We start from the raw sequence: 27,019 nt of genomic DNA on the forward strand, positions 1-27,019 counted from the left end.
TCTCTTTTTAAACTGAGAAATGGCAGACTAATAATTTAGGTTCTAAAGGAGGTTTTTAAAGAAGTGAGTTAAAGAAGTTTTTAAAACAAGTTGTGAGGGAGAGGGACATGATAAATGGGATACACGGAGGAAATGGTACGGGTAAGTGTATATATATATGCATCACCATATTGAATATGTACACAGAACTCTCTGATAAAGGCAATTGATTAAAAATATACATGTTAAGTAAAAAAAGAAATGATCTTTCATTGAGCTAAAATAATTATTTGATTTTTTGTTATTTTTAATTATTTAAATGATAATTTTTAATCAGGTAACTAAGTTCTTTTTTTTTTCCTTTTTATTTTTATTGTTTTTTTTTAAACTAAGAAGACTACTGAGTTCTTATGAGAAGAATGGCTCTTAAGAAATTGAAGGTGATACCAAAGGAAGGTTACTTATTACTTTTGGACTTTGATGATGAGGACGATGACATAAAAGTTTCAGAGGAGGCTCTTTCAGAAGGTATCGCATTTCCAGTATTAATTGTGTCCTGCAGTTCATTAGACTTTACCTAGTCACCTGAAATGGAAGAAGTCTTTGTTAAGAGTTTACATATACTTCATTTCTAATTTTACCTATATCTCTCTATTCCTATATACAAGGTTTTGCAGCACATAAACCTACTCTTGGAACTATATCAGCATATGTTGAGAGAGAAGAACTTTCTTGATTTCACCTCAAGAAAAGACATGAACATTGTTCGTATAATATGTTTGCCAAACATGAATTTATTTCATAAAACTTGCAAATAAATTATTTCCTTTCTTTTTCTATTATAACTTTTCCTTATTTACATTTCAAATATTATCCCCGTTTCTAGTTTCCACTCCAAAAAATCTCCTGTCCTCTCCCCTCTCCCCCATCTCCCCAACACATCATCTACCAATTCCTAACCCAGGTATTCCCCCATACTGGGGCATAGGATCTTTACAGGAACAAGTGTCTCTCCTCCCATTGATGCCTGACTAGTCCATCCTCTGCTACATAAGAAGCTGGAATCATATATCCCATTATTTGTTTTCATTGATTGGTGGTTTAATCCCATGGAATTGTGGGGAACTTGTTAGTTCATGTTGTTTTTTCTTCTAGGGGCCTGCAAACTCCTTAAGCTCCTTAGGTATTTTCTCCAGCTCCATAATTGGGGACCCTGTGCTAAGTCCAAAGGATGTCTGTGAACATCCACTTTTTTATTTGTCAGGCATTAGCAGATCCTCTCAGGAGACAACTATATCATTCTCCTGCACCCAATCCCTTGTTGGCATCTTCAGTAGATTTGGTGGTTGTATATGGGATGGATCCCCAAGTGAGGCAGTCTCTGTATTCTTTTATTCTCAGCTCCAATCTTTGTCTCTGTAACTCCCTCCATGATTATTTGGTTCCCCATTCTAAGAAGGAACGGCATATCCACACTTTGGTCTTCCTTCTTCAGTTTCATGGGTTTTGCACATTTTACCTTGGTTATTCTGAGCTTCAGGGATAATATCCACTCATCAATGTGTGAATATCATGTGTGTTTTTTGTGATTGGGTTAACTCTCTTAGGAAGATATCATCCAGATCCATCCATTTGTATAAAAATTTCATGAATTCATTGTTTTTAATAGCTGTGTAGTAATTCATTAAGTAAATGTGCCATATTTTCTATATACATTCCTCTAAAGAGAGTCATCTGGGTTCATTTCAGCTTCTTGTTATTATACAAAAGGCTGCTATGGACAAAGTGAAGCATGTTTCCTTATTACAAGTTTGAACTTCTGGGTATAACCTTATCAGTTTTATGAGGTCCCATTTGTCCATTTTTAATCTTATAGCACAAGACATTGGTAGTATTTTTTTTTTCAAGAATATCCCCCCTTTGCCCATGTATTCCAGGCTATTCCCCACTTTCTCCTCTATAAGTTTCAGTGTCTCTGGTTTTATGTGCAGTCCCTTGATCGACTTAGACTTGAGCATTGCACAGGGGATGAGAATAGATCAATTTACATTCTCCTACATGCTAACTGCCAATTGAACTAACACCATTTGTTGAAAATGCTGTCTCCTTTCCACTAGATGGTTTTAGCTCCTTTGTCAAAGATCAAGTGACTAAAGGTTTATTTCTCTGACTTCAGTTCTATTTCATTTATCTACCTGTCTACCACTATACCTGTACCATGTAGTGTTTATCACAATTGCTTTGTAGTGCACTTTGAGGTCAGGCATGGTGATTCCACAAGAGGTTCTTTTATTGTTGGGAATAGTTTTTCCTATACCAGGTTTTTGTTTTTTGTTGTTGATGTTGTTGTTGGTTTTTTGTTGTTGTTGTTGTTGTTGCTTGTTTGTTTTTTTCAAATTCCAGAAGAATTTGTAAATTGCCCTTTCTAACTCAGTAAAGAATTGAGTTGGAATTTTGATGGGGATTATATTGAATCTATAAACTACTTTTGGCAGAACAGCCATTTTTACTATATTAATCCTTCCAATCCATGAGCATGGGAGTTCTTTCCATGTTCTGAGATCTTGTTTCATTTCTTTCTTCAGAGACATGAAGTTTTTATCATATATATCTTTCACTTTCTAAGTTAGAGTCACACCAAGCTATTTTATATTATTTGTGAGTATTGTGAAGGGTGAGTTTTCCCAAATTTCTTTCTCATCCTCTTTTTCCTTTGAGTAGAGAAAGGCCACTGATATGTTTGAGTTAATTTTATATTCACCTACTGCACTGAAGTCATATATATGGTTACGATTTCTCTGGTGCATTTTTGGGTCACTGATACATGCTATCATATATTCTGGAAATAGTGATATTTTGACTTCTTCCTTTCCAATTTGTATTCATTTGTTTTCCTTTTGTTGTCTAATTGCTCTGGTTAGGACTTCAACTACTATATTCAATAGGTATGAAGAAAGTGGGCAGCCTTGTCTAGTCCCTGATTTTAATGAGATTGTTTCATTTAGTTTAATGTTTCCTACTCGTTTGCTGTCTATTGTATTTTTTTTTTATGTTTAGATATGGGCCTTGAATTCCTGACCTTTCCTGGACTTTTATTATGAATGGGTGTTGTGTTTTGTCAAATGCTTTCTCAGCATCTAATGAGGTGATCATGTTGTTTTCGTCTTTGAGTTTGTTTCTATAGTGGATTAAGTTGACAAATTTCCATATATTAAACCATCCCTGCATTACAGGGATGAAGTCTACTTGACCATGATGGATGATCGTTTTGATGTATTCTTTTATTTGGTTTGCAGTGATTTTATTGAGTATTTTTGCTTCGAAATTCATAAGGGAAAATGGTCTGAAGTTTCCTTTCTTCATTGGGTTTTTGTATGGTTTGAATATAATTGTAATCTGGCTTCATAGAACAAATTCAATAGTGTTCCTTCTCTTTTGATTTTGCATATTAGTTTGAAGAGTTTTGGTATTAGGTCTCCATGTGTAAGACCCCGAAGATGGACCTCCTCTCAAGTCCAGTAAAGTCCCGGGATGAGCTGGCCAGCACCCCAATGACTTGAGAGAAATCGACACCTGATGCAAACTGCAAGAGGTTTTATTATCAGCTAGCTAAGGACAAACTCCTTCCACTGTGCAGGGCAGGGGCGTATGACTCTGAGATGTGACAGAAGAAGGTTTTTATTAGCTAGCTGAGGAATTGGGATGAGTTGGGAGGAGAGTTTGGAGGAGTTGGGAAGAGATGGGAGGAGTGTTCTTCTCTGCCCAGATGTCCTTGTCAAAACTCCAATTTTGAATCTCTAGCTGTAAGGCTCAGAAACCAAAAGGATTTTGGTGGCTGTAGAGAACATAGAGTCTCTTTCTGGCTGTATTTTTATAAATCAGGGAAAACAATCTTGGAGAATGTCCAGGTGCTTTACCTTCCAGGGAGAAACGCTCTAAGTTGTCGTCTCACATTTCCCACTCCTTCTAGTACATAGTTCTGATCTTATAAGTTAGAAAATTAAACCTCTGGCCAAGCTGCCAAACAAAGCCAACATGAGGTCACAGCTTTAGGATATGTAAGATTGAGAACCTCAGAAGCCCATTGAATGAGACAAAAGAGCCTCTTGCAATTGGGAGGAGGGAGGGAGGGAGGTTCCTGTGCAGTGCCCACTGTGTGTGAGCAGTGCCAGGCCAGTGGGCCATGGCAGGCTGGATGCCAGAACTGGGCACATGCTGGAGGTGTGGCAGCAGGGCTTGTGAGAATCATCAGGGAAAGTCCTTTTGATCTGAGTTCAAGTTTGCCAGAATGGTGGCACCAGACCAGGACAGGTAATCCTGTTTGAAATTTATGTGGCACCAAGATGGTTTCTGGTTCGTATGTTTTTTGTTTTTTTGTTTTTGTTTAAGTTTTTTATTGTGTTTCAACATTTCCAAGGCATGTTTTCTGACCAGTTGTAGGTCCTTCAAGTGAGCTAGTGGGAGTTCTGAAAAAGAAACATGAGGGTCAAACATTCCACCTGCTTCTGTTAAAGGGGGGGGCCAGTTGAGGAGTTCGAATGGTGTAAGTTTAAATTTCCCTGTGGTGTTCCATACTCAGAACAAGATGAAGGGAAAAAGAGCTGCATAATCTTTTCTGCAGGTCTCTAAAACCAATTTAGTCAAGGTTTCTTTTAATGCTCTATTCATGTGTGTTTTTGAGCTTTACTAAAGTTTCTTTTATGAGTGTGGATGACATTGCATTTGGCGTATAAATGTTCAGAATTGGGAATTCATTTTGGCAAATTTTAACATTGATGAATATGAAGTGTCCCTCCTCTTTTTTTTTTTTTTTGATAACTTTGGGTTGAAAGTCGAATTTATTTGATATTAGAATGGCTACTCCAACTTGTTTCTTTGTAACATTTCCTTGGATAATTGTTTTCCAGCCTTTTACTCTAAGGTAATATCTGTATTTGTCCCTGAGATTTGTTTCTAGTATGCTTGGTCTTGCTTACACATCCTGTCTGTTATTCTATGTCTTTTTATTGGTGAATTGTGTCCGCTGATATTATGAGATATTAAGGAAAAGTAGTTGTTGCTTCCTGTTATTTTTGTTGTTAGAGTTGGAATGTGATTCATGTAGCTTTCTTCTTTTAGGTTTGCTTCAAGATCAATTTCTTGGTTTTTCTAGAGTGTAATTTCCCTCCTTATATTGGAGTTTTCCCATTATTACCCACTTGATGGGCTGGATTTGTTCGAGCATATTGTGTAGATATCGTTTTTTTTTTTCACAGAATACCTTGTTTTCTCAATCTATTGTAAAATTTTTTGATGCGTCTAGTAGCCTTGTCTGGCATTTCTTTTCCCTTAGGGTCTGTATGACATCTGCCCTGGATATTATGGCTTTCATAATCTCTGGGGATAAGTTAGGTATAGTTTTGATAGGATTTCCTTTATAAGTCACTTGACCATTTTCCCTTAGTGCTTTTAATATTCTTCTTTTTCTTTTCTTTTTTTTTTATTATGCATTTGGAGTTTTGATTTCTATATGATGGAAGAAATTTCTCTTGTGGTCCAAACTATTTGGAGTTTTGTAGGCTACTTGTATATTCATAGGCAACTCTTTCTTTAGGTTAGGGAAGTTTTCTTCTATAATTTTGTTGAATATATTCACTGTCCCTAAATTTGAAAAACTTACTTGTCATTGATACCTATTATCCTTAAGTTTTGTCATCTCCTTGTGTCCTGGATTTTCTCGGTGTAAATATTTCCTTTCTAAAATCTCTTCCAAAAATTTACATGGAGAGTTTTTCCAGATAAATTCAAATCGATAGTACTTTATTAACTATTACTTATATAGAATCCTTTCAAATGTTTCTGTTTTCTATTGTTAATACAGTAAAGAGCCCAGCATTTGATAAAAATGAGAATATATCGCCTCAAGCAGAAGCAGATGAAGATATGGGGTAACATTTTCAATATTTTTTGCCAGCTCAATAGATTACTTCATAAGTAGTGTTTGTATTACCTTCACTGGAGAAGTAGATTCAGGAAGATAGCAATACAAATCAGACACTGCTATATGTTGAGTTCAAGCCCAGCTTGAGGTCCTTCAGACCTTGTGATTACAAACACATAGCAACTAGTATAATATGACCACCTGCCTGAGATCTTCCAAGATATACACACAAAGAAAAGGAGAAAAATCATGAAAATAAGAGGGGGACCATCTGGCAAGAAGAAGGGTCTCAGCAAGAGTGGGAGAGTAATGAATAAACTACTGTGGGTGTAAATGTATGAATTGGTAAAAGTAAAGGATACAAGATCACTTTGATACTCCACCATGTAATATATACATACATACATACATACATATATATATATATACATATATATATATATATATGTATACATACATACATACATATATATATATACACATACATATACATATGTATATATATATATATATATATATATATATGACATTTGTTCTTAACCAAACATTATATATTTATTATAAATAATTAAAAGAAAGTTCTTTTTAAAGTTTTGTGTGGGTAAGAAAAATGCCTACCAGTCCACTATATTTCTTGCATTAATTTTTTTTATTTTCCTTTCTTCACAGAGATGAAGTAGACAGTATGTTGGATAAATCTGAAGGTATGTGTTTTTGGAGGTATTACCTGTTTTTTAAAGAGGTCAGAAGAGGGCATCAGATTTCTAGACTGTATAGCAAAAGGGGATAATTTTGGGTTCACAGTAATTGTAGTTTCCTTTAAAACACATATGAGATAACTTCTCAGCAAACATTCAGAATGCAAGAGTAGCTGAAGATGTAGCTCAGTGGTAAATCACCATTTAAAAGTGATGAGTTTCATCTTCAGTGGCAAAAATAAACAAACAAAAACAAACAAAGAAACAAAACAAAACAATAACAATAAAAACCCCAAACAAACCAACAAATGCACCAAATTAACAAAAATCCTACCAAACAAGCAAAACACAGTTATAAGTCTTGCAAATGAAATGTTAGGTTGTCCAGTTTGCCAAATTAACTGCAAATTGTAAAATGAGCAAGAAACCCAGTTTGCTCTTGTAAGGAAACAAGCAAAACCAGCAATAAGCATTTTAGGAGCCTAAACTTAGGCATGATTAGAGAATAAAAAAAAAATATACAGTGGCTACCACAAGAGAACAAACCTCTCAGAGGGGCTAGAGAGATGGCTGTTTTGGTAATGTGCTTTATTTGAAAGTATATAAATTAAGGAGGGGGTCTTAAATCGGCTTTAAAAATGCAGGCTGCAACCCAGTGAAAAGTAGTTGGAGACAGCTTGCTGGCTAGCCAGGCTAGTGGCATTGGTGAGCTGCAGATTCAGAGAGAACCTGTCTCATGTTTTAAATTTGGGCAGTCAGAGGTGGTTCATGCCATAATCCCAGCAGTTGGTAACCAGGGTGAGGTCCAGGACTACAACCCTGCCTTGAAAAAAAAAAAAAAAGGAAGTTGGAATGTGATTGAGAATGCAGCAAATGTCTATTTGTCGCCCTCTTATGCATACTTATACTGGAATGTATATGCATCAGTTTTTTACAATACTCTTTATCTGATTTACACAATCCATTAAAATGATGGTTTTTGTCTTTTTGTTTTTTCTCTATGAGCAAATTGTCAATATTAAAAAAGTGTTATAATTTTGTAATCTCCACTGTATAGTACAAATAAACATCTTTCAAGAAAAATGATCAGCACACCTTAAAAGACACAAAGGACAGGGATGGAAAGATGGCTTAGAAATTAAGAGCACTTGTTGTTCTTGGACAGAACCAAGTTTTAGTTCCTAGGACCCACACAATGGCTCAAAACCATTTTTAATTCTATATCCATGGGTTTTGGAATTCTCTTCTAGTTTCTATGTGCACCACACATGCATGTTTATAAACACAAACATGCAAAAACAAATTACTTAAATAAATAAAACAATTGAAAATTACAAACAACAGCACCTTCATCTGAAACAAAGTAGGAGAGTCTTGTTTGGGGTCCGTTTTATTTTAGCTTTCAAGTTAGTATTGTAAACTTGGAAAATGGAAAGCCTCTGGGTAGTAGTGGCAGCTAAAATACTACCTCCTTTTTGCTCTTCAATGACAGACGACTGATTGAGCCTTTCTCACCCTTAGTACACATGTGCAAACACTGCCAATCAGCAAGGGCCTTGGCTGAGATTGTTTTCCCGCTATCCAAACCCTGTTACCCAGTATGCTTTGTGGTAGTCATCAAGCCGAGTTCTTGTGGAAGCAAGGTTCTTGAGGAAGCATGGTAGGGAGAAGTCTCAGTAGAGGTAGTCAATTGTCTGTTGAAAGATGATTAATACTGTTTGAGCTGGGGGCCTGTGTGGGGAAGAAGGTGGAGGGGTGGAGGTGTTACTTTAGGAGTAAGGAGAGGAGGTGACCCTCACTGGACTCAGGAAGGTACTGCTTCCAGGCTCACAATCAACTTTTCCCACTTAGTTCTCTGCTGAGAAAAACAGAGAACTTCGCTAAGGGCAGGGGTTTGAACAGAATTATCTTCTAACAGAAAGTAGGAAGGCCAGGGAATTGGAGACCCTGGAAGTCTTCTTGGGGCTTGGGGAGGTGAGGAGTGAGTAAATTGGAAGTCAGTTAGTGGAGCCAACAGACTAAAACCTTCTTTTAGCTGCTGCTGCCTGCCAGGAATTCATTAAAAACGAACTGAAAACCAGTCTTCATTTACCTCTACCTGTTGTTAAAATGGCAGATTCCCGAAATTTCTATGTATAGGCTCCAATTGCCTCAAAATACAGAGGCTCCTCTCAGCCTCAGAAGTGCTGGGACTTCAGACATAATTCAGGCCAGGTTGTTGTTATTTATTTGTTGTTTTGGTTTAGGACAGTAAGCTCTAACTCTATATCTCAGGATTGTCTGAAATCTCACCTGCAGCTTTGACTGGCCTTGAAACTGAAGTCCCCAGCCTTACAAATGTACCTGGGCCTGAGGAAATATGTGTTCTTTATTTTTTATATTTAAATTTTTGTTTGTTTGTTTGTTTGTTTGTTTGTTTGTTTTTTATTCCTTTTTTCCTTGTTGAAGATTGAAACCAGAGCTTCTTGCTGTAGCAGTAAAATATTTGTCCAGCCAGAAAAACTTTATATTTTAGATCTGCTTTAGATTTGTATTATGATGAAAAAAATTGAGGAGCTTGGTTATGATAAAAGCAACCATGATTTCATTTGGAGATTGAGATGCAAACACATTTACTCTAATTTATCAAAACCCTAGCAACAATGGGACCAAAATTTAGATCATCCTGTGATTGCATATAAACCCACTTGAAGTCACAGTTAAAGCCATCATATTAGGTGTGTGTGTGTGTGTGTGTGTGTGTGTGTGTGTTTATTTACATTTCAAATATTAGTCATTTCCTGGTTTCACCCCAGAAATTCCCTTTACCATTCCACCCTCCCTCTGCTTCTATGAGCATGTTTTCCCACCCACCAACACCCATGTCCCTGCTCTGGTATTTGCCTACACTGGGACACCAAACTTCACATGATCAAGGACCTCTCCTCTCACTGATGTTTGACAAGGACATCCTCTGCTATGTATTTAGCTGGAGCCATGGTCCCCCTCTTTGTTTGCTGGCTTCGTCCCTGAGTGCTCTGGGGGGAGGGGGGCGGTCTGCTTGGTTCATATTATTGTTCTTCCTGTAAGATTACAAACCCCTTCAGCTCCTTCAGTCCTTCCTCTAACTCCTCCACTGTGAACCCCATAATCAGTCTGATTGTTGGCTGTGAGCATGAGCCTCTGTTTTTGCCAACCTCTGGCAGAGCCCCTAAGGACACAGCCTTATTAGGCTCCTTTCAGCAATCATTTGTTGGTATCCACAATAGTGACAGGGTCTGGTGTTTATATACGGGATGGATCCACAGGTGGGGCAGATTCTGAATGGTCGTTCCTTCAGTCTCTGCCCTGCACTTTGTCTCCATATTTCCTCCCAGTAGTATTTTGTTCCCCATTCTGAGAAGGACGGAAACATGCACACTTTTTTCTTCCTTCTTAAGGTTTATGTGGTCTGTGAATTACATTTTGGGTATTCTGAACTTTTAGGATAATATCCACTTATCAGTGAGTGCATACCATATTTTTTCCTTTGGGATTGTGTTACCTCATACAGGATGATATACTTTAGACATATCCGTTTTCGTGTGAACTTCCTGAAGTCATTTTTTCTTTATGGTCACTATACATTTTTATCACTATTTCTCTATAATACAGCTTGAGGTCAGGGATGATTCCCCCTGAAGTTCTTTTATTGTTGTGAATAGTTTTACAATATCCTGGATTTTCGTTATTCCAAATGATTTTGCATATTGCTCTTTCTATCTTTATAAAGAATTAAGTTTGAATATTGATGGAGAGGGCATGGAATCAGAGCTTACTTATGGCAAGATAGACATTTTTACTAAATTATTTGGGACACCAATCTATGGCCATGGGAGATCTTTCCATCTTCTGAGAATTTCAATTCTATCTTCAGAGACATGAAGTTCTTGTCCTACAGAACTTTGACTTGCTTTTTTCGTGTCACACCAAGGTATTAAAATATGAGACTATTGTGAAGAGTGTTGCTTCCATAACTTCCTTTTCAGCCTGTTTATCCTTTGAGTAGAGGAAGGCTACTGATCTATTTGAGTTAATTGTATATCCAATCACTTTGCTAAAGTTGTTTCTCAGGCTTAAGGGTTCTTTAGAGGATTTTTTTGGGGTCACTAAATATACTATCTTATTACCTATTAATAGTGATATTTTCATTTGTTCTTTTCCAATTTTTAACTTTTTGACCTCTTTTTGTTGTCTATTTAATCTGGCTAGAACTTCTAGTACTATAGTGAATAGGTAGGGAGAGAGTGGGAAGCCTTGTCATATATTAGTGGGATTGCATCGAGTTTCTCTCCATTTATTTTGATGTTGGATCCTGGTTTGCTACTATGTTTAGTTATGGGCCTTGCTTTCTGAATCTATCCAAGACTTCATCATGAAGGTGTGTTGATTTTTTTTAAATGATTCCTCAGCGTCTAATGAGATAATACTGTGTTTTTTTTCCTTGAGATTCTTTACATATTGGATTACATTGATGGATTCCCATATATTGAACCATTCCTGTATCCCTGGGATGAAGCCGCTTGATCATGAAGGATGATCATTTTGATGTGTTCTTGGATTGTGTTTAACAGGATGTTATTGAGTATTTTTGCATCAATATTTATAAGTTAAATTGGTCTGAAGTATCCTGTCTTCATTGGGTTTTTGTATGGTTTGGGTATAAGAGTAAATGTGGCTTCATAGAACAAATTAAGTAGTGTTCATTTTCTTTTGTTTTTGCATAATAGATTGAAGATTGTTGGTATTGGTGTTTCATTGAAAGCCTGATAGAAATCTGTACTAAACCCATCAGATACGGGGCTTTTTTTTTTTTTTTTTTTGAGGGGGTAGCTCTTAATGACTGCTTCTATTTCTTTGGGGATTATGGGAGAGTTTACAGGGTTTATCTCAACCTGATTGAAATTTAGTACCTGACATCTGTCTAGATAATTGTCCAATTCATCCAGATTTTCCACTTTTGCTAAGTTACAGGCTTATATAGTAGGATCTGATGATTTTTTTGGATTTACTAAGTATCTGTTGTTATGTCTCCCTTTTCATTACTGGTTTTGTTAATGTTGATATTTTCCCTGTGCCCTGTAATTAGTCTGGCTTATGTTTTATCTATCTTGTTGACTTTCTCAAAGGTCCAGCTCCTAGTTTGTTTGATTTTATGTTATAGTTCCTTTGTTTCCACTTGTTTGATTTCAGCCCTGAGTGTGATTAGTTCCTGCCTTCAACTCCTCTTGGGTGAATTTCCTTCCTGTTATTCAAGGGGTTTTAGGTGTGCTGTCAACCTACTACTGTATCTTCTCTCCAGTTTCTATTTAGAGGCATTCAGAGCTATGAGATTCCCTTTAACACTGCTTTAGTTGTGTTCCACAACTTTCGGTATGTAGTAACTTCATTTTTTTTAAACTCTAAAAAGTCTTACATTTATTTTTTTTTTTTTATTTCTTCCCTACCTGATTTATCACTGACTGGATTTTTGTTCACCTTCTACGTGTACATGGGTTTTCAATTATTTATATTATTATTTCAGATCAGCCTTAGTCCTTGGTGATTAGATAGGATGTATGAGATTATTTGGATATTTTTATATCTGTTGAGGCATGTTTTGTGACTGATTATATTGTTAATTTTGGAGAAGGCGTCATGAGGTGCTGAGCAGAATGGACAATTTTTGTTCTAGAATAAAATGTTCTATAGATATCAACTAATGTATTTGTTTCATAACTTCTGTTAGTTTAACTGTGTCTTTTTTAATTTTTCTTTCCAGGATCTTTCCATTGATGAGGAGGGTTGTTGAAGTCTTCTGCTATTATTGTGTGTGGTGCAATGTGCATTTTGAGCTGTACTAAAGTTTCTTATATGAATATGGATGCCATTGCATTTGGACTATAAATGTTTAGAATTGAAAATTCATCTTGGTAAATTTTAACTTTGATGAATATGAAGTGTCACTCCTTGTCTTTTTTGATAACATTGGGTTGAAAGTCAAATTTATTTGATATTAGAATGGCTACTCCAAATTTGTTTCTTTGGAACATTTGCTTAGAAAATTGTTTTCCAGCCTTTTACTGTGAGGAAATGTCTGTCTTTGTCCCTGAGGTTTGTTTCTGGTATGCTGGGTCTTGCTTACACATCCAGTCTGTTTGTCTATTTCTTTCTAATTGGTGAATAGAATATGTTGATATTAAGAGATACTAAGACAAAGTCTTTGTTTCTTCCTGTTATTTTTGTTGGAATTTTGTTCATGTAGCTATCTTCTTTTAGGTTTACTTCAAGATTAATATCTTGCTTTTGCTAGCATGTGATTTCCCTCCTTATATTGGAGTTTTCCCTTTATTAAACCTTGAAGGGTTTGGTTTGTTCAAAGATATTGTGTAAATATTGTTTTTTCACGGAATACCTTGTTTTCTCAATCTATGGTAAAATAGTTTTACTGCATATTATAGCTTTGTCTCTTATTTCTGCTCTCTTAGTGTCTGTATGATATCTACCGTGGATCTTATGGCTTTCATAGTCTCTGGGGAGAAGTTAGGTGTAATTCTGATAGGAATTCCTGTATATGTTACTTGACCATTTTACCTTACTGCTTTTAATATTCTTTCTTTGTTTTGTTCATTTGGTGCTTTGATTAATATATGATGGCAGGGATTTTTGTTTTTGTTGTTGTTTTTCTGGTCCAAACTATTTGGAGTTCTGCATGCTTCTTGTATGTTCATGGACATCTCTTTCATTAGGTTAGGAAAGGTTTCTTTTATAGTTTTGTTGAAGATATTCACTGGCCCTATAATTTGGAAATCTTACTTCTCATCTATACCTGTTATCCTTATGTTTTTTCTTCTCCTTGTGTCCTAGATTTCCTGGATGTACTTAATTTTACTTAATTTTTAAAATCTGTTTCAAAAACTCAAAATGGGCAGTTTTTCCAAAGAAATTCAAATTGATAGTACTTTATTAACTATTACTAATATTGCATACTTTCAAATGTTTACATTTTCTATTGTCAATACAGTAAATAATCCAGCAATTGGTAAAGATGAAAATATATCGCCTCAAGTAAAAGGAGATGAAGACATGGGGTAATATTTTCAATTCTTTTTCTTTTTTTCTCTTTTTTTTCTTTCTTTTTTTTTTTTTTTTTTTTTTTGCCAGTTCAATAGAGTACTTCAAAAGTAGTGTTTGTGTTACCTTCACTGGAAAACTAGATTCAGGAAGATCAGCATTTCAATGTCAGATGCTGATATATGTTAAGTTCAAGCCCAGCTTGGGATCCTTTAGACTTTGTGATCACAAACACATAGGAACTCATACAATAGGACCACCTGCATGTGATCTTTGACACACTCAAAGAAAAGGAGAAACATCATAAAAATAAGTAGGGGACTATCTGGGGGAAAAAAGGGTCTTGGCAATTGTGGGAGAGTTATGAGTAAACTCCTTGTGGGGTGTAAACGTATGAATTGTTAAAAGTAAATAATCCAAGTTCAAGTTGGTAGTCCACCATATATTTTACATGCATATGACATTTGTTCCAAACCAAACATTATATATTTATTATAAAAAATTAAAGAAGGTTCTGTGTAAAGATTTGTGTGTGGTAAAAAAAATGGCCTACCAGTCTACTATATTTCTTGCTTTAATTTTTTATTGTTCTGTCTTCACAGACATGAAGTAGGCAGTATGTTGGATAAATCTGGAGGTATGTGTTTTAGAAATATTTCCCTGTTTCTTGAAGAGGCCAAACGAGGGAAACAGATCTCTATAGAACCTATAGCATAGGGGGATAATTGTAGGCTTCACAGAAATTATAGTTTTCTTTAAAAAATACACACAGATAACTTCTCATCCAACATTCAAAACTAAAGATTAACTAAAGATGTAGCTCAGTGGTAAAGCACCATTAAAAGTTATAAATTTCATCTTCAGTGGTGAAAACAAAAACAAAAACAAAAAACCAGCAAAAAAAAACAAACCCAGCAAATTAAAAAAAAAAAAAAAAAAAAAAAAAGCACCAAAGAAACAAAACACAGCAATAAGACTAGTAAATGAAATGTCAGTTCGTCCAGTGTGCCAAATTAGCTGCAAATTGTAAAGTGAGCAAGAAAACCAATTTGCTGTTGTAAGGAAACAAGCAAAACCACCACTAAGCATTTTAGGAGCCTAAACTTAGGCATGATTAGAGAAATAGAAAAAGAAACCCAACAAACAAAAAACAAACAAACAAAAAATTGCAGTGTCTATAGCAACAGAACAAACCTTGAAGAGTGGCTAGAGAGATGGCTGTTTTAGTAAAATGTTTTTCTTGAAAATAAAAGTGGGGGCCTAGAATCCACTTCTAAAATGCAGGCTGCCAACCAGTGCTGAGTAGGTGGAGACAGCTTGCTGGCTAGCCGAGGTAGTGGCATTGGTTAGCTGCATATTCAGAGAGAACCTATCTCAAGTTTTAAGTTGGGTCAGTCAGTGGTGGCACATGCCTTAATCCCAGACGTTGGGAGGCAGAGGCAGGGAGATTTTTGATTTTGATGCCACCCTGGTATACAGGGTGAGTTCCTGGTTAACCAGAGCTATACAGATAAACCCTGACTTGAAAAAAAAAACTGAAAATGAAAAAGAAATTTGGAATATAATTGAGAATAAAACAGATGTCTATATCTGGCCTCCTTATGCACCCATATACTGAAATGTATACACTCCATTTTTATCCTGAAACTATTTATGATTTACACAATCCATTAAAATTATGGTTTTTTTGTTGCTGTTTTGTTTGTTTGTTTGTTTGTTTTTCTGTTTCTGGAAATAGACAACATTAACAAAGTCATTTTTTATACTCTCCATTATATAGTAAAATTAAACATCTATCGTGAGAAATGGTCCAGCACACCTTAAAACACACACAGGATAGGAATGGAAAGATGGCTTAGAAATTAAGAACACTTGTTGCTTTTGTACAGAACCAAGGTTTAGTTCCTAGAACCCACATAATTCTCAAAATCATTTTTAATTCTAGATCCAGGGATTTTGGCATCCTATTCTAGTTTCTAGGGGAACTAGTCATACATGTTATATAAATACAAACATGCAAAAACACTTTAGTTTAAAAAAAAAAACAAAAAAAAAGAAACAAAAAAACAAAACAAACAAACAAACAAAAAAAAAACAATTTAGAGTTACACAGAACAGTCCCTTCATCTGAAACAAAGTAGGAGAGTCGTCTTTGGAGTTCATTTTATTTTAACTTTCAAGTTAGTATTGCAAACTTAGAAAATGGAAAGCCTCTGGGTAGTAGTGGAAGTTAAAATACTACCCGCTTTTTGAAGCTTTAATCACAGATGACTGAAAGAGCCTCTCTTACCCTTAGTACTCATGTGCAAACACAGCCAATCAGCAATGGGCTTGGCTGAGATTATTTTCCTGCTGTTCAAACCCTGTTACCCAGTATGGTGGCTACAAAGAGTTCTTGAGGAAGCAAAATTCTTGAGGAATCATGGTAGGATGAAGTCTCAGTGGAGGTAGTCAATTGTCTGTTGGTTAATCCTGGTTCAGCTAGGGGTCTGGGTGGGGATGAAGGTGGAGTTTTGGAGGTGTTTCTTCAGGAGTAATGAGATTAGGTGACCCTCACTGGACTCAGGAAGTTGCTACTTCCAGGTTCACAATCGACCTTTCCCACTTAGGCCTCTGCTGAGAAAAACTGAGAACTTCACTGTAACTGCAAGAGTTTGAACAGACTAGCTCCTAGCAGAAATCAGGAAGGCCAAGGAAATGGAGACCCTGAAAGTATTCTTGGGGACTGGGGATGTGAGGTGTGAGTAAACTGGACTTCACTTAGTGGATGAAACAGACAAAACCCTCTTCTGTGCAACTGCTTCCCACCAGGAATTTATTAAAAAGAAACTGAAGACCAGTCTACATTTTAACGTGTTGTGAAAATGCCACATTGCCGAAATTTCTATATATAGGTTCCAAACTGCCTCAAATACTAGAGGCTTCTCTCAGCCTCAGAAGTGCTGGGAATTCAGACATAATTCAGACCAGGCTGTCTTTATTTATTTGTTGTTTTGGTTTAGGAAAGTAACCTCTAGCTCTATATCTCAGGATTGTCTGAAACCTCAATTGCAGCCTGGACTGGCCTTGTACCTGAAGTCCTCAGCCTCAGAAATGTAATGGGGCCCGAGGAATCATGCCTTCTTTATTTTTTATATCTAAATTTTGGGGGTTTTTATTTTTCATTCCTGAAGATTGAAACCAGAGCTTCTTGCTGTAGCAGTAAAATATTTGTCCAGCCAGGAAGAATTTTATATTTAAGATTTGTCTTAGATTTGTATTGTGATGAAAAAGGTTGAGGAGCTTGGTTGTGATAAGAGCAACTATGATTTTATTTGGAGATTGAGATGCAGACACATTTACTCTAATTTATCAAAAAACTAGCAGGAATGGGAAAAATTTAGATCATCCTGTGATTAGATGTAAACCCACCTGAAGACACAGTTAAAGCCATCTGTGTGTGTGTGTGTGTGTGTGTGTGTGTGTGTGTGAGTGTGTGTGTGAGTGTGTGTGTATTTATTTACATTTCAAATATCAGCCATTTCCTGGTTTAATCCCAGGAAATCCCTATTCCATTTGACACTTGCTTTGTTTCTATGAGCCTGTTCCCTCACCCACATACTCCACCTCCCTACCCTGGCATTTGCCTACACTGGGGCATGGAGCTTTCACAGGACCAAGGACCTCTCCTCCCACTGATGTCTGACAATACCATCCTCTGCTCTATATGCCGCTAGAGTCATGGGTGCCCCTCTTTGTTTGGTGGCTTAGTCCCTGAGTGCTCTGGTCTGTCTTCTCGGTTCATATTGTTGTTCTTCCTGTAAGGTTGCAAACCCCTTCAGCTCCTTCAGTTCTTCCTCTAACTGCTCCCCTGGGGACCCCATGATCAGTCTGATTGTTGGCTGTGAGCATCAGCCTCTGTTCTTGCCAAGCCCTGGCAGAGCCTCTCAGGAGGCAGTCATATTATGCTCCTATCAGCAAGCACTTGTTGGTATCCACAATAGTGACTGTGTCTGGTTTCTGTATATGGGATGGATCCAAAGGTTGGACAGAATCTGGATGGTCATTCCTTAAGTCTCTGCCCTGATCTCCACATTTCCTATCAGGAATATTATGTTCCCCATTCTAAGAAGGACTGAAACACCTACACTTTTGTCTTCCTTCTTCTTCAGCTTCATGTGGTCTGTGAATTACATTTTGGGTATTCTGAGCTTTTAGGATAATATCCACTTATCAGTGAGTGCATACCATGTTTTTTTTTTCCTTTGAGATCACACAGGATGATATATTTTAGATCTCTCCATTTCATGAAGGCATTGTCTCTGTACCATTACCATACATTTTTTATCACTATTTCTGCATAATACAGCTTAAGGTCAGGGATGATTCCCCCTGAAGTTCTTTTATTGTTGAGAATAGTTTTGGGATATTCTGGAGTTTTGATATTCCGAATGGTTTTGCATATTGCTCTTTCTGTCTCTACGAAGAATTGAGTTTAAATTTTGATGGAGAGTGCATGGAATCTGTAGATTGCTTTTGGGAAGACAGCCATTTTTACTAACTTAATCTATGACCATGGGAGACCTTTCCATCTTCTGAGATTTTTCAGTTTCTTTCTTCAGAGACTTGAAGTTCTTGTCATAGAAATCTTTCACCTGCTTGGTTTGAGTCACATCAAGGAACTATAATTTGTGACTTTTGAAAGGTGTTGTTTCCATAATTGCCTTTCATCCTGTTTATCTTTTGAGTAGAAGAAAGGTACTGTTTTGTTTGAGTTAATTGTATATCTAGCCACTTTGCTGAAGTTGTTTTTCAGGTTTATGGGTTCTCTGATGGAATTTTTGTGGTCACTTAAGTATACTATTTTATTATCTGCTAATAGTGATATTTTGATTTATTCCTTTCCAATTTTTATTCCTTTGACCAATTTTTGTTTTCTAGTTGCTCTGTCTAGAACTTGTAGTACTATAGTGAATTGGTAGGGAAAGAGTAAGAAGCCTTGTCTAGTCCTGTCTTGTCTTATTTTAGTGGGATTGCATCAAGTTTCTTTCCATTTAATTTGATGTTGGCTTCTGGTTTGCTTCTATATTTAGGTATGTGCTTAAAATTCTTAATCTATCCAAGACTATTATCATGAAGGTTTGTTGAATTTTTTTCAAATAATTTTTCTTCATCTAGTGAGAACTGTGTGTGAATTTGCTTCAATATATGTGTGCATGTTTGGATGTGTGTGTCTGTGTGTGTGTGACAGATACATATATATGTATCTGATGAATCCGATTGTTTCATAAATTCTCATTAGTTTCACAGTGTCTCTTTTTCATTTCTTTTTTCCAGGACCTCTGCGTTGCTCAGAGTGGGGTGTTGAAGTTTCTCACTATTATTATATGGGGTACAATATGTACTTTGAGTTCTAGTAAAATTTCTTTATGAATTTGGTTGCCCTTGTATTTGGAGCATAGATATTCAGAATTGTGAGTTCATCTTTGATGAATTATCCTTTGATAAGCATGAAGTAACATTACTTACCTTAAAAAACAAAAAAAAGTACTTTGTGAACCTCCTCTTTTCACAGTAGGCCCTCTTGACTACTGAGGCTTTTTTGTAACAGCTTTGAAGGAATTTTAAAAGGAAAAAAAAAATAGATGTAAACAATTTCACAGTTCCATGTACTCATAGCTAAGTGATATGTATACAAAATTCTGTACATGAAACATATTTTCATTGATCCAGTGCTAATTTTATATTGTCAGTTTCTTTTCTAGGAGTCTTCTGTGCTTCCTTCTTTATATGGCACAGTGCAAAACTGAATTCTTTAATGTAACCCTTATAACTTATTTTTAAATTTTATGTTATGGTTATTGTTTTTTTTTTTTCTTTCACGTGTGTATGTGCACAACTAGTGTGTCTTGTACCTGAGGAAGCCAGATGAAGGCCTTGAATCCCCTGAAACTGAAGTTATAGGTAGTGAGCCACCTTGTGGGTTTTGGTACTCCAATCTCAGAAAGCTGGAAGGGAACCAGTGCTCTTAACTGCTGAATCATCTCTCCAATCCCTTCATTGTTTTTTTTTTTTTCTTTTTATGAAATGAATTATGTAACTGTAAGTGGAAGACAACTTACTAAACAATGAGAGAATGATACTCAGATTCTAAAGTATCTGTTTTAAATTATATGTAACTGAATGCTAAGTGAGCTTTCTCAGAAGACAGTAACTTGTCTTTGAGATATGGTGTCATTATGTAGTTCAGGCTGGCCTGCATTTTCCTATTTAACCTATGCAGTCTTTACACTGGAAATCTCCTGCTTAAGCTTCCAATACTAGGATCATACACACAAAAAAAACATCTTTACATGGCTTACTAAACAATGCTCCTAATACCTATTTTTGGACTTATTTATGTGTATTAGTGTTTTGCTTACAGTTATATATGTGCACCACATGTGTACCTGTTGTTCAGATATCAGTTGATTATTTCAGATACCTGGAACTGGAGTCAGATAGTTGTGAGCCACCATATGAGTGCTAGACACCAAACCTATGTCCTTTGCAAAGAACAGGAAGTACTCTTAACTGCTGAGCCATATCTCTACCCCCATGAAACAATATTATATTTTTAAAAAATAATATTTTGCTTCTTTCAAGTTACCCATTTTACCAAATTATTTTTTTTCAACTGAAGGATTTGCTCTATTTAGAGGAGGCAGAATAATCATTTAATAATCTGATTTTGTCTAGTACTATGGATGGTGAGAATATTAAACATGTACACCGAAATATAGCTTCATCCTAGTTACTGAAAGCTAACTGTGCATGCTAGAAAGGTACTAAACATTTTCTGAAGCATTACAATTTTCATGAACTGCAGCAGTTACTGATCAAAAGTTCCTACCATAATTTTCTTCAAGTGTTTTTTTAAAGGATATGTTCTGAAATATAATTACCAATTCACTTTAGAAATAATTTTATTTTGATTAAAAAAAACTTGGAGATCATTGTTTTAAACATAGATTTTAACATTTTTATCTATTTTTATTTATATAGGTATTTTGCCTATAAGTATGTCTGTGAGTCATATACATATGTACCTGGTGCATGCAGAATTTAGAACAGGGCATCACATCCCCTGGAACTGGAGTTGGAGATATTTGTGCACATTATGTAGGTGCTAGGAATCAAACGCAGGTTTGATTCTGACAGGGTCTCATTTGTAGCTCTGTCTGTCCTGGAACTCAGTATGTTGACCAGGTTAACCTGGAACACACAAATATCTCTCTGCCTTTTCCTCCAGAATACTAGGATTAACATGGGAACTAATATGACCGGTTGCCCTCTTATTTTAATTGAATATTTTAAACAATGGGTCTAACAGTTCCACAGTCAAGTTTGTTCTTTCAGTTGCATCATCTTTTTTAGATTTGGAAAAGAATTAGCCTTTATTAAAAGTGTTTCCTTATGAAGAATTAAGTATACTTTTGATCCTTTGTTTTGTGCATTTGTTCTTTTGAAAACTGTTCTTGAAGCTCAAAATTATTTTCCTTACAGAAATTAAAATTCAGATAAGATTAGATATTTCTTATCCAAAATACATGGACTGTTTTTTTCTATGTTGTGGAACATTTCTGTAGACTTTACAGGTTGAACATCCTTCATCTGAACATACCAAACCCTAAGTATTCTAAAGTATGAAGCATGTTTGTGATATCTATCATTTAATTTTAAGTTTCCATAGCATTATTGAATGAAATTTATCTATATCTATTTTTACTTGAATACATGGAATCATCTAATTTTTCTTCAAAATGACTCTTTATTTTTAATATAGATGACATTTATAAGACGCTTCACATAAAGAGAAAATGGATGGAAACTTATGTCAAAGAATCTTTCAAAGGCAGCAACCAGAAATTAGAAAGATTTTGCAAAACGAACGAACGAGAGAGGTAGAGTTGTTATATTTGTAGGGTCAAATGTGTATCATTTTAAAAATTATATGTGGCTGAAGTTTAAAAAAATTATATCATGTCTGATTCTTTAGTAAAAATGTGTGGCTTTGATTTTGTCTAAACAGTTAACCCTATAACATCATGCCTTCAAGCAAACTAAATCTAATTCATAGAAATCTATGAAAATTTTATTTTCTGCTTTAAGTCAATGTTAATGAGATTTAAATTTTAATTTACATTCATTGTGGAAATACAGAAGTCTTGCACATAGTCTTAGGAATGTAATTTATGGATTATTATGTTTAACAATATTCAAAAGGAACAACTACAATTACATATGCAGACAATTTGTATATTTTAGTTGACATGTTTTGCACTGTCTTTACTAAGGCAATGTATGAAAAATAAATTAGAACTTATATTTGGTAGAAAATAATGAAAAAAAAACCACATTGAAATATAATTAAATTTTGTACATGTATATATATATATATATATATATGTGTGTGTGTGTGTGTGTGTGTGTGTGTGTGTGTGTTACGTGTGTGTTGTGTGTGTTTATATTTCTTTAATTTTGAAAAGCTAAAACGTAAATGAAAACCTCTCTGATAATATGTTAGCGGAAAAATCTATAATGATTTCCCATTAGATATTTTATACTGCTATTTTTCTTTTTATAGTATGAAATGTTCAATTGAATTTGTTCTGAGTGTTCATTTTCATATTGGTATGAAATGTGCCTGCTTTTGTTACTGTGCTTTACAGGAAGAACATCAACAACAAATTTTGTGAGCAGTATATAACTACATTTCAGAAGTCTGATATGGATGTACAGAAATTCAATGAAGAAAAAGAAAAATCAGTGGTTGGTACCATAAAAAAAACTTAATATTTAACCTAGTATTACTAAGTAGGAATGGAACAACTAGCCTTGAGTTGAGCATATGAAACTAAATTAAGTTCCATTATCTATCTATCCTTGCTTCTGTTCTAGTCTTACTGAGATATAAACTATTGATTGCATACTATATCAATGAAAACGACTAGGCATTTTATGGTATACCAGATCATAAATTTTCAAGAGGCAGACATTTGCAGAAAGATCAAGAGATGATTACCAGTGACTAAAAAAAAAAAAACAAAAAACAAAAAACAAAAAAAAACAAAAAAAAACACAATATATCAGAGTTCAAAGAAGAGAGAAAGCTTATTTATTGGTTTCACCTGGACTCTGTTGTTTATATTAAAAAACCAACTCAATTTGGTAAATCAGTTCTTACAGTCCTAAATTTAGTAAAGATTTAGTAACAACAGAGGATGGAAACAAACAATCTCAACAGCCCTGGAAGAATTTTCCTGTGGAAGAATATCAGCAAACAATTTTAGATCACGTCTCCATTACTCTACCTGTAGAGTCATCACCTGGTTTCCAAGTAAGTTCTGAGACAACGATAATCATATTAACTATTTTATTTTATTTACTGGTTAATAGTTTGGAAAGTATTCAATTTGAAAGGAACAGCAAATTCATTCTTGCCTCAGAAGGCATTGAGGAACCTGCCATTATGAGTCAGTTCTGGAAAGAGATAGGAACTAAAGATAAATAATAAATACTCCAATTGAAGACAGTTTTTAAACATTGGACTCTGGATGACATTTCAAGGGAAAGTGATCATCCCTGTAAATAAGGAGTCTAAAGACAGAACAGCAGGGTACTTCAAAATTTGTAATTCTGCATATGGCAGCTGGTGAGAGGGAGCCAGTAAAGGAAGAGAACCACTGGTAGAAAGAAAACTACCATGAGTGAAGGAAAGTTTTAAAGAAGAAAAGATCCCTAAATGTGTCATATGCTGCATGTGGGCCCAATAAGATTGATTTACAGGGCTGGAAGATGGTTTAATTGGTAATCTTTCTCCCGTGTAGGCATGGAGACCCCAGCTTATATTCCCTGCATTGGGATGAATGCCCACACCACCACCAACAACAACAAAATAAACAACAACAAACTAGCAACACTAAAAACAAACCAACACCACAACAACAAAAAAAAGTTGGTGTGGTTGTGAGCATTTTAAAACAACCAATCTCAGATTTAGTTCAGAGAAAAGAAGATCTCCAGATCTTTGTAGCCACCAGGTGTAGCATAAATGATGAGCTCTAGGTTTAGTGAGATTCTGTCTCTGAAACAGTACTGTGAAATCAAAGATGACACCCAGTATTAACCCTTTGTCTCCAAATGTATGCAGGTGCACTTTTTTTAAAGATAAGCATTGCAAATTAGAGGTAATTTTACTTAATTATGATGATTTGAGTGCAAATGTGAGGTAAAAAATTGATCACAGTGAATAAAGGGCAAAACAGGATTGTAGTAGCCCAAGGTGAAAAGGTGTAAAGGGCTTGTCTTAATTTTTTTTAAATGCAAATTATCATGGTTGTGCGCAACCCTAAAGAATACAATGAGAACTTTATGTTACTACTTCTATATGTTGCTTGAGATTGGAATCTAGAGAAAACCAATCTAAGCTTCCAAGACTAGGATTTTACCGAGTTCATGTATACATGGTGCATGCCTATAAACATAAGAACTTGGGAGGCTAAGGCCAGTCTGTGCATTATGAAAAACTCTTTCACATTAAAAAAAATTCCTACCCCACAATTGGTAGCATAATGTTATTTCATATTATTGTAAATATATATATATATTTAGTCAAAATAGTTGTTAAAATTTTAAATCAGTTGGAAAACTATTCCTTTTAACTTTCATATAGAATTATTTTTGCTCACATAAATGTTTTAGTATTAGATATACATTTAGTGTTTTATTGTTAGACTACCATGCATGTTGCATGGCAGTAACAACAAAAATAAACAGAATTGTTATACTAATGTTTTCCTTTTACATTTGTAGAATAGTTGTCAAAAAGAACAACAAGCATTGAAACTGTCCAAATGTAGTCAGAACCAGACCCTGGAAGCAGTTAAAGAAATGCATGAGAAGTCCATGGAGGTATGTTGCACATGGTCCATAAAATGACCTTAGGAATCTAAATATGTTTTAATAATCATAAAGTTTTAACTACTTATTATTTTGAATTATTTCTTACTGAAATGACTGCTATTATCCATAAAATCCTAATGGCTTTGTATGAATTATTAAAGATATAAAATGATAAAATGGGAATTTGACCTCAGATGTACCTCATACTTTAATAACACTATAATTATCCTGCTTTATTAAACATAACCCTAACACTAACCCTAATCCTAATCCTGACCTTAACCTTTACCCTATACATCATCTGCACAGAATCTTTCATATTTGTATCCTTGGGAATTTATTTAATAAGAGGTACTTTTCTGTTTTAGGTTTTGATGAACTTGGGGACCAAGAACTAAGATATGCTTTTTGGTGTAGATGGTGAACTGAGAAAAAAAATGTCTATGTTTGAAAGAGCCATCATGGAGAATAATCTGAAGTACCCTTCTACTTTCCCATCTTCAGAAAAATGAAGCATGAAAAATTTTCACTTGCTGGTATATATATAAAACAAATAAAAAAAATCTCTAACTTTTTTGTTTCCTATGAAACAGAGTTTTAAAGTTTCTTTAATCCTTGTTATTCTGATGATTCTGAGAAGGAAGTTAATCCCAGTGATGTGATTACAAAGTTAACTAGCAGTTATACCTTTAGAGTTAAAATAGAACTTCTTTATTTTTAAATATCTTTAATCATTTTCTTGTTTAAGTGTAAGTGCATCTTTATATTAACTTCCAAAGGAAATCTAAATGAATATGTGAATGGTATATAGTCCCGTGGATTGAAATTCCACACACTAATATAGTTGAATTATTTAAAATTTATTCTTATACTTTTTTTAAAGTCGAGATTTTATTCTTCTCCTAGTTCCCCCTCTTACTGTTCCACACCCCATATCTCCTGCCTATATGCCCCCATGCTCCCAGGGCCCCAAGCCCACAATCCCCATCTCCAAGAGTATGTCCCCACCATCCTGTCCCCTCTCCACCAGACCTCCCTGCTCCCTGGGGCCTGAATCCCTTGAGGATTAGATGGACCTCATCTGACTGAGTCCAGACCTGGCAGTCCTTTTCTGTATATGTGTTGGTGGCTTTATATCATCTGGTGTATGAAGCCTGGTTGCTGGCTCAGTGTCTGAGACATCCTGGGAGGTCCAGGTTATTTGAGATTGTTGGTCCTCCTACCGGGTAGACCTCTTCCTCAGCTTCTTCCAGCTTTTCCCCAATTCATCCACAGGGGTTCCCAGCTTCTGTCTATTTGTTGCATATAAATTTGAGCATCTGACTCTTTCACCTGCTGGTTTGGTCTTTCAGAGAGCAGTCATGATAAGCCCATTTTTTGTGAGCACAGAATAGCATCAGTAATAGTGTCAGGCCTTGATGCCTCTCCTTGAGCTTTATCACAATTTGGTCTTGTCACTGGATCTCCTTTTCTTTAGGCTTTTCTCCATGTTTTTTCCTTGCAGTTCTTTCAGACAGGAACAATTCTGAGTTAGAGCTTTTTACTGTGGGATGGTAACTCAATCTTTCCACTTGATGTCCTGTCCCTCCACTGGAGGAGGACTCTACAAGTTCCCTCTCCCCACTGTAGGGCATTTCTTCTAAGGTCCCTCCCTTTGAGTCCTTAGGGTCTCTCACCTCCCAGGTCTCTGATATAACCGAGGGTTTTCTCACCTCCTACCTCAAAAAGTTGCCTGTTTCCATTCTTTTTGCTTTTCCTCAGCACTTCAGTTATGTTCCCCACACACACAATACCTGATCATGTTCACCTTCTTGTCCCATTTCCCACCCAGGCTCTTTCCTCCCCATCACTGTAGTGATTTTTTTAACCTTCTTAACATTTAAAATTGTTTTCATTCATACAGATAATTGAAATTTATTTATTTTTTGATTCATTATCTTATTAGTTTCCAACGGTAAGAGATACAAATAAAGAAGGTACATTGGGTTGATTTTATTTCACTTCATTTCATTTTTGAAATAGGCACATAGTATGTTGTGTATTGTCCAAGAAGTTCTAGAATGTTTAGGTTCCAGGTGATCTCAGCATTCCATGTAGGTATTATTACAGGTATGTGACAACATACCTGGCTTATATTGTTCTTAAGAAAGTAGTCCCACAAAAATTTCCTATAAACACTTTAAAATTAACATTGCTCTCAGAGATGAAAATATTTCCTGTTAACTTACAAAATTCATAGAAAGTATATTTCTTTCTTGAAAGAAACTAAACTGCTAACTTCAAGGCAGGATAAAAGGACTGATTAGCCCCCTCTCTCTGTTCTAGGCCCAACCTCTCTGTTCCCATTGTTCTTGTTTCTATAGCTCTGTCTCTCTCTTTGTTTTCAGCTAGCCCTCTATCTTTTCTTTGCCCCACATTTTTCTGACCT

At 35.5% G+C, this 27,019-nt stretch overlaps 1 protein-coding gene across 1 annotated transcript; it reads left to right on the forward strand.

The window, feature by feature from the left end:
• Window positions 1-389: 389 nt before the first annotated feature.
• Window positions 390-24,989, forward strand: Gm21409 (predicted gene, 21409). The gene is made up of 9 exons (XM_030251619.1): window positions 390-507; window positions 5,840-5,906; window positions 6,569-6,603; window positions 13,619-13,685; window positions 14,271-14,305; window positions 21,473-21,590; window positions 22,359-22,458; window positions 24,502-24,600; window positions 24,960-24,989. Exons 1-9 carry the CDS (start codon window positions 390-392, stop codon window positions 24,987-24,989), a joined length of 669 nt encoding a protein of 222 aa, XP_030107479.1.
• The last annotated feature ends 2,030 nt before the right edge of the window (window positions 24,990-27,019 follow it).

The sequence above is a fragment of the Mus musculus genome, chromosome Y (genome assembly GCF_000001635.26).
Source record: "Mus musculus strain C57BL/6J chromosome Y, GRCm38.p6 C57BL/6J".
Classification (NCBI taxonomy): Eukaryota; Metazoa; Chordata; class Mammalia; order Rodentia; family Muridae; genus Mus; species Mus musculus.

What these genes read in the sequence shown, in the direction of transcription:
- Gm21409 (XM_030251619.1), top strand. Translation starts at nt 390, where the DNA reads ATGAGAAGAATGGCTCTTAAGAAATTGAAGGTGATACCAAAGGAAGGT. An exon ending in AGAGGAGGCTCTTTCAGAAG is followed by an intron (nt 508 to 5,839) that starts GTATCGCATTTC and finishes TTGTTAATACAG; the next exon opens with TAAAGAGCCCAGCATTTGAT. An exon ending in AAAGGAGATGAAGACATGGG is followed by an intron (nt 13,686 to 14,270) that starts GTAATATTTTCA and finishes CTGTCTTCACAG; the next exon opens with ACATGAAGTAGGCAGTATGT.